Below are 13592 nucleotides of genomic sequence, written 5' to 3'. Positions count from 1 at the left end.
AAAAGTGGGGGAAGCAATGCGTAATAATGAATAAAATGTGCCCCTCCTCTAACCTGGCTCATACTGTACCTTTATCGAGAACAGGCCCGAAAATGGCCAAGCTGTCGTCGATGGTGGTGCAGTTCCAACGGCGCCCCCGGAACTGGTGCTGGCATTCCTGGATTCCTAGCTTCACGCCCTCAGCCACGCTGGGCATGATCTCGATGTAGTTGCGGCAGAACCGGAGCTGCTTGGGCACTAAGCCAGGAATGGAACCGCACAGGATCGGCTGGGAGCCCAACGAGGTATATTGCTGGCCTAATGCGAGGGACCTGCAAAGGGAGAACATATACAACCCCCTGCTTGAAAGGGCATTGGGCACTTTGTATGCCTGCACTGACTCTTCCACCCAGTGGCAGACTGTCAGGAGCCAGCAGTCAATCACACCCTGCAAATGAGAGTTAACTCTTCATTCGCAAAATCAGGATCTGCACAGGAGGATCTGTCAGGCCTAAGGAGCATAGAAACTCTTCTCCGGCAGGTCTTACCCCCTATGAAGAGGTTGCTAAGATCTCCCCATGGCTGCCTAAGCCCCCTCCTCTCCAGGGTTACCCCCAAGCAATCTGAGACTATGCCTGAAGCCAACCTCTGCTCTGCCCTTTTCATGCCTCTTCTGGTTTTGGGAGACCTGGGTTGCCTTGGGATATTTAAAGTCATAACTAGTCAAAGGGCTAGTTATGTATCATGTATTGATATCATGTATTGAAAACAATCCCGTCATCTGCCTATTGAACCTGCTCCCAAGAGAGCTAATTCTTCTATGTGAAATGTCCCAAACCAAAGGTTCACCGGACTCCACTCTGTTTCCTGAAAATCTTTCAAATGTTTGAAAACAATGTATACCCATCCTGTCTCTCTTTAGCATTTTTCTTGGGGGTAAATATGTCCAGTTCATTTTTGTCTTTCTTACTATCATTCATTGTGCATGGCAGTTTATCAACGTTCCTAAATCAAACTGAGAACTGTCTCTGCCCCTAAAGATATTGCAGTCTAAAATTAACAATGAAGGAGGGAGGGAGGGAGGGAGGGAGGGAGGGAAAGAGAGGGAAGGAAGGAAAGAAAGAAAGAAAGGGTAGCAAGGGATGGATATGAGCAATTGCATCTACAAGCACTTAAACTTTGCTACAGTTGGGAACAAGGATTAAGGGATTAGTCCAAAATCCTTGCAGAAGTGATAGGAGGGAAGAAAGGAAGAAATATAAATGTTGAAGGAGAGACATCCCAGCATAGTGAAGTCATGATTCCAACATAAAACATACTGGTTTTTCTTCTACCCTTTATCAACTTGCATAGTTCTCTCCTGAGTCCTTTCCCATGTTTACAGTCGTGGTACACAGAAAGCGATCACAGCACCGTCACCTCCTGAATCCCAGGATAAACAACGTTTCCTTAATAGACCTAAGACAACCTTGTGGGGTGGAGGGGGATGAATGGATTGTGATATTTCCATTTTATAGATTTGGGAGAACTCAGACAGAGAACCTGCCGTTTGCCCCTGAAATGACCCTGCACGTTCATGAGCTGGGCAGGATTCGAACCTGAGTCTGATGCTCTACTGAACCGCACTGCCTCAACCCCTCATTAAGACTGGAGAAGTGCTGCATGCCACGAAAGCACACAGGCAATTATATCACCTCATTATCTTCTTACCAGCGCTGCATTAAGCTGCGGTGCAAAGATCAAAGCCCTTGTTTTCTTTCAGGGTGCTCAGGTCTTGTCGTTCAGAATCTTTTTTGCTAACTTGGCAGCAGAACCGTTTTTCCTTTGCTGCGGTGGAAGCCGGCCTGCTTTCCAGGAAGCGGCAGCTGTAACCTTGGGGAGAGCCCAGGTTCCTGTGCAAATTTATCCCCCCAGAGAGGCATTGCGTGGAGATGATGGAGCGTGTGGTGTTAGCACCCTGCTTGTATTTTCTAGGAACGTCCAATGCTGGGATTAGATTCTACGTACAAGGCTGGTTCTACGTGGAATCTGCCTTTTGAAGGTTACTTGCAACAACAACAACAACAACAACAACAATTTATTATTTATACCCCACCCATCTGGCTGAGTTTCCCCAGCCACTCTGGGCAGCTCCTAATCGAGTGTTAAAAACAACACAGCATTAAATATTAAAAACTTCCCTGAACAGGGCTGCCTTCAGATGTCTTTTAAAGATAGAATAGCTGATCATTTCCTTCACATCTGAAGGGAGGGCGTTCCACAGGGCGGGCGCCACTACCAAGAAGGCCCCCTGTCTGGTTCCCTGTAACCTCACTTCTCGCAATGAGGAAACCGCCAGAAGGCCATTGGCGCTGGATCTCAGTGTCCGGGCTGAATGATGGGGGTGGAGACGCTCCTTCAGGTATACTGGGCCGAGGCCGTTTAAGGCTTTAAAGGTCAGCACCAACACTTTGAATTGTGCTTGGAAACGTACTGGGAGCCAATGCAGATCTCTCAGGACCGGTGTTATGTGGTCCCGGCGGCCAGTCCCAGTCACCAGTCTAGCTGCCGCATTCTGGATTAATTGCAGTTTCCGGGTCACCTTCAAAGGTAGCCCCACGTAGAGCGCATTGCAGTAGTCCATGCAGGAGATAACGACACCTGGTCCAGATGCAGCAGCTAGACCATGGGTAGGCAAACTAAGGCCCGGGGGCCGGATCTGGCCCAATCGCCTTCTAAATCTGGTTCACGGACGGTCCAGGAATCAGCGTGTTTTTACATGAGTAGAATGTGTCCTTTTATTTAGAATGCATCTCTGGGTTATTTGTGGGTCATAGGAATTCATTAATTCCCCCCCAAAATATAGTTTGCCCCCCCCCCAAGGTCTGAGAGACAGTGGACTTGCTTGAAAAGTTAGCTGACCCCTGAGCTAGACTCCCATCCTAACTAGGACTAGCCATAGGGACCATAGTACACCTGTCCTCAAAGAATGTACTGTTAGCAATTGGTTCCTGGGCATAATTCAAGGGACTGTGGTCATAACAGTGCCTTTTAAGTCTGCGCACTGCTTAGCTGAAGTGAAGTCTCCTTCCAAATAATAATAATAATAATAATAATAATAATAATAGTATTATTTATATCCTGCCCAACTGGCTAGATTGCCCCAGGTACTCTGGACAGCTTACAACAAAATATTAAAAGCACAGCAAAACATCGACCATAAAAAACTTTATTATTTCTGTGCACTTCCCTTTATCCGTAGATCTCAGGTCTGTTCACGACTCAGGCCCACTCCTTTTTAGAAAGCATGCACAATTTATTTATTTTTATCCAATGGGCATTTGCCTTGCCATAATATAAAGTGGTATTATAGCCAGCTGCTGTTTAGACAAGAGAAGTGCTGTTTTCAATTCTTTGTCCACATTTTCTTGATCTCTTGGCTTGTTATTTTAATAAACGGGGGGGGGGGGCACACTATCAGATTATAAAGGTAAAGGTAAAGGTACCCCTGCCCGTACGGGCCAGTCTTGACAGACTCTAGGGTTGTGCGCCCATCTCACTCAAGAGGCCGGGGGCCAGCGCTGTCCGCAGACACTTCCGGGTCACGTGGCCAGCGTGACAAGCTGCATCTGGCAAGCCAGCGCAGCACACAGAAACACCGTTTACCTTCCCGCCAGTAAGCGGTCCCTATTTATCTACTTGCACCCGGGAGTGCTTTCGAACTGCTAGGTTGGCAGGCGCTGGGACCGAACAACAGGAGCGCACCCCGCCGCAGGGATTCGAACCGCCGACCTTTCGATTGGCAAGCCCTAGGCGCTGAGGCTTTAACCCACAGCGCCACCCGCGTCCCTACTATCAGATTATACTGATAACTATTCTGATAACTTTATTCTATGCAGCAAATATAGGAATCTGAGGGGGAAATAAGTTTGCGAGGCTGGTGTAGATCTATAAAGCCACCAACAGTTTATTCTATTTTTCAGTTGAAAATATCTCAGTTAAACAAAATTAAGTGAAAAAAATGAAAAAGAAGCAAAAAGTGCCTATTATTATTATTAAGAATATAAATGAAATTATTATTCTAATACATATATGTTTATTTATAACCTGCTATATTTTTAATAAATGCTTTGAAAGGATCATAATATTTGTCCACGCACAATCAATGCCTGTAAGCTATCATGTCTCTTCTCCATTGATAAAGTCCCCAACATTGTGGCTCATGCAGGTATTGTTTTGCTCTCTCTTTTTGGTGACCTGCCCAAAGCCTTTTGGTGTGGCCCCTCTTGGATGGAGAATGGACCAAATGGATGGCCCTCTACTCTGAACCCGGTGGTTTTCACAAGCTTTTTGGGGGGAACCTTGGGGTTCTTTGCTCACCAGCGCCAACCTTACCCAGTAACGTGCAGGTCAGCGATAACTCACAAGGTGTCAGTGAAGTTAAATTTTTATTCAAAGAAACAAAAGAGCTCAAGCTTAGCACAGCAACTCTTCCCAGTAGGTCTTGCAGTTGCAAGGACTGAAGGTCCCCCGCCTTCCCACATCTCCCGAAGTCTCCTCTACCCCAGGTCCTGTTAGGATATTTCCGTTCCACCTTAAAATGGAGCAGGCTTTGTGAGTCACAGAGTCTGCGTATTTCCTGTTCACAGGAAGTTTATGTTTTCTATTGCTTTCATTTCTATCTCTGTGCCTGAAGCACTGAAGCAGGTGGTCATGTTTTCTTTGTTCTGACCAACGCTGAATAAACTTATAAATAATGTTCTCCTGCGTGCATCTTTCGCTGTGCATTATCTGCTGATAGAGCGTGCATCAGCTCTGGAATGTGGCAAGCTATTTCTGGAGCTCGTGTCGCTAATTGCTGATACTGCGTGTCTACGGGAGATCGATGGACATCCGGAGGCGACGTGGAGTCATGATGGACTTTGTCTCCCTGGCAGTATCCCAACAGGTCCTTCCCAAGCAATCTGAGGCTCCAACACCTTGTGCCCTCTTCATACCTCCTCTGGTTCTGGCAAACCAGTGGGAGGGTAGCTAGTCACAGCAGGAGAGGGAGACTCCCTGGTTTCTTCAGCAGCCTGCCTAATCTCTGCCTCTTGGCCTTTCTCCTCTCCACTCTCCACTTCTGCCCTCTGCCACAACCTCTTCCTGCTTACTAAACCCTGTTACCTCTTCAGCTTCCAACACCTCCTCCTCCCAGTCTTCTCCATCTGCTCCCTCTGACCACTCATCATCATCCCATCACCACCAAGAAGGCTCTGAGCCTTCTTCCCTTGGGGTTTTCCCAGCTATGGCCTCCCACCACTCCTCTGAATCCAGCCAGTCCAGGGCAACAAATCTTGAACATCTTCTTATACTCCTCCTTTCCAGCTACCATAATCTAGACCAGGGGCAGGATGAACCTCAGGCTTGGGGGCAAAGACAGCCTTCCAGGACTATCTTTCCAGGCCTCAGGATTTTGTCTGCAGGCCACAAGCTCCATCAGCCCCAGTCTGCAACCACCATTGGTCACATCCACTGCCAGGATACACCTGGACGATTGTCCGCGAGGGAATGTCACCGCCTTCCCATAGCTCAAGCCATGCACAAGGTGGCTTACAATAGGAAAAGACTTACATAATTACAAATAAAAGTAGTCATGACCAATAAATAAAACTCATCAAAAAGTACACAGCCAAACTGAACGACTTCCTCATAAATCATAGTAAGATCTAAAAATAAAGGTACAAAAAGTGATATTAAGTATAGCAGCAAAAAACCCCAACAACACCCACTAAAGAACACCCCAGCCCAAGAGTCCTCTCAGCAGCTTAATTTTTTGTAGCTGGAGTCAGTCCAGGTCCCACCCTCCCAGGCCAGGTGGAAAAGGTCAGCAAGGCAGGGAGCAAGTCTTCCTGGAGTCAATGCCAATGTGGTCCTTGAGCTGAGAAACGTTCCCTACCATGGATTTAGAGTACAATCGCTTGGGGTAGTCAGGGACCTGACTCTCCCTTGCTTTCCTTTAGCCCATAAAAGTGTCATGCATGCTGATCTCACTGTATAACAATTAGACAGTCCTTCTTTTCTTGTTACATACTGTCTTCTTCAGTGATCATTCATAGCTGAGTAGGATTGTCTTCCATGAACACAGTTTTAACAGTGAGTCCGTAAGTGACTGCGGAGGCCAATTCTGGATCCACAGTGGGGACATAGGTTTGCAGGCGGGAGTTGGTCATGGTGAGGTTTTGCCAAGCGTGCCTTCCTCTTAGCACGTTTCTCCCTTGCGTCCTGAGTTTGAGCATCTTCAAAGCCCATGACACCTTTGGTAAAGGCTGTTCTCCAATTGGAGTGCTCACAAGCTGGTGTTTCTCAGTTGTCGGTGTTTATACTACATTTTTTAAGATTTTCCTTGAGAGAGTCTTTAAACCTCTTCTGTTGACCACCAGCATTACGCTTTCCATTTTTAAGTTCGGAATAGAGTACAGTGGTACCTCGGGTTAAGATGCTTCAGGTTACAGACGCTTCAGGTTACAGACTCCGCTAACCCAGAAATAGTACCTTGGGTTAAGAACTTTGCTTCAGGATGAGAACAGAAATCGTGCTCCGGCGGCGCAGCAGCAGCAGGAGGCCCCATTAGCTAAAGTGGTGCTTCAGGTTAAGAACAGTTTCAGGTTAAGAATGAACCTCCAGAATGAATTAAGTACTTAAACCGAGGTACCACTGTAGTTGCTTTGGAAGACAATCACCAGGCATCCGCCCAACATGAAGTTGATGTTGAAGAATCATTGCTTCGACACTGGTGAGTTTGGCTTCTTCCAGTACACTTACATACTGTAAGATCACTGGGGCAGGGACCACTGCATACTTGTGAGTTCTGTACCAGCCTGCATTGCTGAATGAACTGTTATATACTAGAAGAAGTCACTATTGAGAATCGAGAGCTGTGAATGTTTGTTTCACAAATGGGAAACATTGAATGCTAGCTGGCTGGTCAGTCTCCCTGCACAGGGAGCTATCCAAATGAAGGTGCTGAACTTATGTTTTGGGAGTTTAGCAGCCCACCTGCAGGAGATTTTGAGGGCCCCAATGTGGTAACCTGAGTTGGCTAGGGCATTTCCAATTTAACTGCAATCCATGTCAGTTCATAGGCTATTATTTTGAAAGGTATTGGGTGTGGCGGGTAGTCATTTTGTGCTAACAGACTGGATGTGTGAAGGCACCCGTATCTCTCTGTCCTAAATGAAACTTTAGCACAGAAGAACAAACGAAGGGATGAAAGGCAGAAGCAAACATCAAAGGCCTTGTCATTCTAATTTTTTTTAAAAAAGCATCTCTCCAAAGTCATGTTTACGATTTTGAGATCAGACGTGCCCTCAGTTTGTTTTAAATCTGTGGCACTGAATTGAACTTTAGTCAAAGTCCATGACGAAACAACTTGGCTTGGGCAAATTCCAAATCTTCAGCCAGATTTGTTTTTAAGATAAGCTGTGTGTGTGTGTGGAAACAACTTTTGAGCCTCTTGAACTTTCGTTGGAAAATCTTGTCCTGAAATAGGGAATGGTGCTTATCTACCCAGCCACACAGTTCCTCCTCAGTCCTCCAAATAAAGATATTTTTCTTCATTTGCTGCCATCAGGAAATCTACAAATCTACCCATTTTTACTTCCTAGGATAATCTCATACCAATGCTGCGAGGTGGTTTCAGACAGGCAGCAACATGTCTGTCTGAAAGACCAGGAAAACACATATCCACATTTTGACTCTGCAACACAGCTAACTAGGTGGCCTGGGCCAAATCCCTTTCTCTTAGCTGAACCTAGTTCACAGGGTTAATAGGAAGATAAAATGGAGTAACCCCATATATATGGTCCGTAAAGGTAAAGGTAAAGGTAAAGGGACCCCTGACCATTAGGTCCAGTCGTGGCTGACTCTGGGGTTGCGGCGCTCATCTCGCTTTATTGGCTGAGGGAGCCGGCGTACAGCTTTCGGGTCATGTGGCCAGCATGACTAAGCCGCTTCTGGTGAACCAGAGCAGTGCACGGAAACACCTTTTACCTTCCCGCCGGAGCGGTACCTATTTATCTACTTGCACTTTGATGTGCTTTCAAACTGCTAGGTTGGCAGGAGCAGGGATCGAGCAACGGGAGCTCACCCCGTCGTGGGGATTCGAACCGCCGACCTTCTGATCGGCAAGTCCTAGGCTCTGTGGTTTAACCCACAGCGCCACCCACGTCCCGTATATGGTCCATACGTCACTGGAAAAGGGTTTATATATGTAGTGTTTTATATCAGTGGTGTGGGGGAGTGGTGGATAGAAACAGCACCCTTCTCTCTTTCTCACTCACTTGTATTCCTAGTACGGTTTATTACAGACTCACATGCACAAACATCTATCATAGCTCTGGGTTGCTCTCACTCCTTTGCCTTCACTGAAAATGCAAATCCATGGATGCTGTGCTGCACAACAGAATTGTTCCATTTAGCAGCACCCCAGGTAACTCTTAGTCTTGGTCATACCCTGGCTTCCCCTTTCCTCCCTCTCTCCTTCCTTCCTTAGGACTCTTGGCTGACTAAATAATTTTTTTCCTTGTTAGTTAGATATCTGCTTCTTGGCTTGTTTTGAACCTTTTGAAATTCAAACCTTATCAGCAGTGCTTCATAATCGGCACCTCTTCAAGACGAAAACCACATTTAGCAATCCCACAAGCCTTTGCAAGTGCAATCCCAGGAGCCTTTGCACCAACCTTTGAGGCCTGCGGAGAGTTGGAGTTTGAGAAAGGAGGTTTTCAGGGAGCGATTGCGGTGGAGAGTTTGGTGTATTTTGGGGTGTTTCCAGAGGCTTGCAGGCTTCCTCAAACTCGGCCCTCCAGATGTTTTTGGCCTACAACTCCCATGATCCCTAGCTAGCAGGACCAGTGGTCAGGGGTGATGGGAACTGTAGTCTCAAAACATCTGGAGGGCCGAGGTTGCGGAAGCCTGCGTTAAAGGGACATTAGGATTGAGTTACTCTGTGTTAGAAGGAAATTTTGTCTAAGCATTCCCACCCACCCTGTTCCCTGTGAATATACCAGAACCAAAAGCTGTCTCCAAAAATGTGCCTGTTGCTCACACGCCACTGATTTAAAAGTCACTCTCCCTAATTAAAATTGACTTCCATCAACCAACCAACCAACCAACCAACCAACCAACCAACCAGTGCTTTTGTTGGGTGAGGGGGCATGTCTGTGCAGATGTTGGGTTTCAACTCCCATCAACCAGAATGACTAATGGTCGGGGGGGGGGGATGATCTCGAGGGCCACAGGCTCCCCATGCCAGCATTCGCTGATCTGTCTGACAAATAAATGCATCAAAGTTTGCCATCCTATTCATTATTGTGACTGTATATGTTCAAGTCTTCCAAGCCTGCCCCTAACACCGTTTGTTCTCTGTCACACGGTTCTCTGTCTTTCAAACCCTCCTCTTTTGGCTCCCCTCCTCCGTACCCCATTCCTTACACTTGTCAACATCCTATTTTATTATTCTTAATATTATTTTCCTTCTCTTCTCCAGTACAACTAGGGCTAGTTATTCAATCCCTAGTTAAAAAAGCCAATGCAATTCTGGGCTGCATCAATAGGAGTATAGCATCTAGATCAAGGGAAGTAATAGTGCCACTGTATTCTGCTCTGGTCAGACCTCACCTGGAGTACTGTGTCCAGTTCTGGGCACCACAGTTCAAGAAGGACACTGACAAACTGGAACGTGTCCAGAGGAGGGCAACCAAAATGGTCAAAGGCCTGGAAAGGATGCCTTATGAGGAACGGCTAAGGGAGCTGGGCATGTTTAGCCTGGAGAAGAGGAGGTTAAGGGGTGATATGATAGCCATGTTCAAATATATAAAAGGATGTCACATAGAGGAGGGAGAAAGGTTGTTTTCTGCTGCTCCAGAGAAGCGGACATGGAGCAATGGATCCAAACTACAAGAAAGAAGATTCCACCTAAACATTAGGAAGAACTTCCTGACAGTAAGAGCTGTTCGACAGTGGGATTTGCTGCCAAGGAGTGTGGTGGAGTCTCCTTCTTTGGAGGTCTTTAAGCAGAGGCTTGACAACCATATGTCAGGAGTGCTCTGATGGTGTTTCCTGCTTGGCAGGGGGTTGGACTCGATGGCCCTTGTGGTCTCTTCCAACTCTATGATTCTATGATTATTCTGCTAATTCCATCCCTCCCACCCTTGGCCCTAAAGGATTATCCCTCCATGGCCCACCAATCCTCCACCATTCAGTCCTTTGCAATTCAGCACACTACAGCCTGCCTCATGCCAGAAGTGGGTGGAATCCAGGTAAACAACCACAGAGCAAATTACTCCAAGAGACTCCCAACAGATAAGCCAACTCTGTCCCAATTTCATCTACTAATTGCTTCCTGGTTCGAAATATGGCCTTGAGTCATCCGAAACATGAACCAAACCCATCCCCAATACATAAAACAATGTTTGTACCTTTCATCTTTGGTATGGCTCTCAGGGAGAGGGAAGAGAGGTCTCTTAGGGATGAAAAACATGGAGTGTCGTATTGGAACTTGAATATGGGAAGTTGAGGATCATTGAGGATCATGAACGGAGTGTCCCTATCACCTGACATGGGGGTTATCTGGACTGTCATTTCCCCAATACATTAACTCAGCAGCGGGCGAAACTTCAGCCCTCCAAATGTAGTTGGACTACAACTCCCATCATCCTTGACCACTGGTAAGGGCTGATGGGATTTGTAGTCCAATGTCTTTTGGGTCAAAGGTCCCCCCCTCAAGTCTTCATTAGCTGATGATGTTTGGTAAAATTGTCCTTAATCATTTGGCAGGATGAGCTGGATGGTCAAGTTATGTTAGGGCAAGAAAACTTACCATGGTCATCATCAGTGTAGCCCCAGTCTCCCAAATAGTTCAGTAGATGCAATTTACACCTTCAGCTGGGACGGGTCCATTGAGCTATTGGACAATTCATGCATCTCTGCAAATCAAATCTTAAGGCTTACATAGGTAAAGGTAAAGACCATTAGGTCCAGTCATGGCCAACTCTGGGGTTGTGGTGCTCATCTCGCTTTAATGGCCAAGGGAGCCGGCGTACAGCTTCTGGGTCATGTGGCCAGCATGACTAAGCCGCTTCTGGCAAACCAGACCAGCTCACGGAAACGCCCTTTACCTTCCCGCCGGAGCGGTACCTATTTATCTACTTGCACTTTGACATGCTTTCGAACTGTGAGAAACGAATTTACAGGGAACCAGGCAGAGGGCCTTCTTGGTAGTGGCACCTGCCCTGTGGAACACCCTCCCATCAGATGTCAAGGAGATAGAGAACTGCCCAACTTTTAGAAGACATCTGAAGGCAGCCCTGTGGCAGGAAGTTTTTAATGTTTGACGTTCTATTATGTTTTTATACTGTATGTGTTGGAAGCTACCCAGAGTGGCTGGGGCATAAATATATGAAGAAGAAGAAGAAGAAGAAGAAGAAGAAGAAGAAGAAGAAGAAGAGGAGGAGGAGGAGGAGGAGGAGGAGGAGGAGGAGAACGAGGAGGAGGAGGAGGTCTTTGGACAAAGTCCAGAAATGCCAAAGAACCGTAGGTCACGAGTGTATTAGTGCACCTCAGGAAACAAGATAGGGTGGTTTAGAGGACAGAGCGATTGGGGGGGGGGGATTTCTTAAGCATTCCTACTTGAAAACGGGGACGTCTCATTCATCTGCCACAGCCTGACCTCGGAGCACTTTCATTATAAGACAAGCAGGCCAGGGGGAGTGTCCGACAGGCATTTGAGTATCTTGTGCCTTGGGCATTTTCTAAAGCCTTTCCCCTTGTGATCCTTTATTTCCACCCCTGCTGAGAGTGCTCCTTATCGAAAGGGCAACCGCAGACATTATAGGCATCTTTAACCCCACCGGGCCGTTTCCCTGGCTACCTCCTTAGAAGATGCTTATACCCTCTTGTCCATGGGGGCGGGAGGTTTCTGCTGCTGAACCCACAATGGAATCAGCCCACCATGTAAGCTGCACGGAAGTCTGCTGCTTGCGCCGGGAGGGATGATGGCTGGAGCAGGCGGCCGACGGAGACGCCATCGAAATGTGGCGAATATAGGCTCTCCTGAGCTTGCAGCCCTAGGCCGCAAGCTTGCTTGGGAATCTAGGGGGCCTTCCCTCTCAGGAAGGCTTGCTACCAGGCAACCTTCTCTGCTCCCCTCTTCTCCGACCTTGTCAGACAAGGGTGGGGAACCTGGGACTCTCTAAATATAGTGGGGCTCCAGCTTTCATCAGCCCCAGGCATCAGGGCCAATGGTTAGGGGATAAGGGAGTTGTAGTACAGCATGCTACATCTCCCTGCTACAGTTGGCTACTGGTAGTAGGCCGCACATTCCTGCATATGTGAAAAGCATGAAAACAACAACAACAACAACAATAATACTATATTTATACCCTGATGGCAAGGACATGAATAACAATATAACCTTTAGAAGACATCTGAAGGCAGCCCTGTTTAGAGAAGCTTTTTATTAATGTGTAATGTTTTTATGGTGTTTTTAACTATGTTGGAAGCCTCTTGGGGTAGCTGAGGCAACCCGGTTAGATGGACGGGATACAAATATTATCAATCCCAGATGCTGCAATCAGCATGCAATCAACACAACCCACACCAATAATAATAATAATAATAATAATAATAATAATAATAATAATAATAATAATAATAATTTATTACTTATACCCCACCCATCTGGCCAGGCCTCCCCAGCCACTCTGGGCAGCTTCCAACAAAATATTAAAATTACAATAAAACATCAAACGTTAAAAACTTCCCTAAACTGGGCTGCCTTCAGATGTCTTCTAAAAATCAGATAGCTGTTTATTTCCAGATTTCCCTCTGATGAGGGTGGGTGCCACTACTGAGAAGGCCCTCTGCCTCATTCCCTGCAACCTCACTTCTTGCAGGGAGGGAACCACCAGAAGGCCCTTGGAGGTGGACCTCAGCGTCCAGGCTGAACGATGGGGGTGGAGACACTCCCTCAGGTATACTGGGCCGAGGCAGTTTAGGGCTTTAAAGGTCAGCACCAATACTTTGAATTGTGCTCAGAAACATACTGGGAGCCAATGTAGGTCTTTCAGAACAGGTGTTATATGGTCTCGGTGGCCACTCCCAGTCATCAGTCTAGCTGCTGCATTCTGGATTAATTGTAGTTTCTGGGTCAAAGGTAGCCCCACGTAGAGCGCATTACAGTAGTACAAGCGGGAGATAACCACTCTGGCGAGACAGTCCGTGGGCAGATAGGGTCTCAGGCTGCGTACCAGGTGGAGCTGATAAACAGCTGCCCTGGACACAGACTTGACCTGAAGAGCACTTATAACAATAGGGCGTTAGAATTGTGGATTTGGAAAGGTCAAGATGACAAGAGTCATCTAGTCCAACCCTCTGCAATGCAGCAATCTTTTGCCCAATGTGGGGCTCGAACTCACGACCCTAAATTAAGAGTCTCCTGTTCTTGCAACTGAGCTATCCAGCTATCCGCTCAGTTTATCTGTCAGCCCTGCAATGCACTAGTGAAAATCCTGTGTTTCTCCTGTTGTACTTGCGACTCCAGCTCACATCAGTCCCAACCAGCATGGCCAGGGGTCATCATCCAGCAACCATAAAAA

General features: G+C 47.0%; 1 protein-coding gene across 1 annotated transcript in view; it reads right to left on the bottom strand.

Annotated features, from left to right (window-relative positions):
• Positions 1 to 13592, bottom strand: part of WNT3 (Wnt family member 3) — a 49241-nt gene that overhangs the window by 14721 nt on the left and 20928 nt on the right. The window contains exon 2 of the mRNA XM_028702819.2: positions 70 to 311. Within this exon, the coding sequence (XP_028558652.1) occupies positions 70 to 311 (242 nt within the window). The remainder of the gene's footprint in view (positions 1 to 69; positions 312 to 13592) is intronic.

The sequence above is a fragment of the Podarcis muralis genome, chromosome 13, assembly GCF_964188315.1.
Source record: "Podarcis muralis chromosome 13, rPodMur119.hap1.1, whole genome shotgun sequence".
Lineage (NCBI taxonomy): Eukaryota > Metazoa > Chordata > Lepidosauria > Squamata > Lacertidae > Podarcis > Podarcis muralis.
Note: the sequence above shows the minus strand (reverse complement) of the source record. Positions and strands in the feature narration are given on the sequence as shown.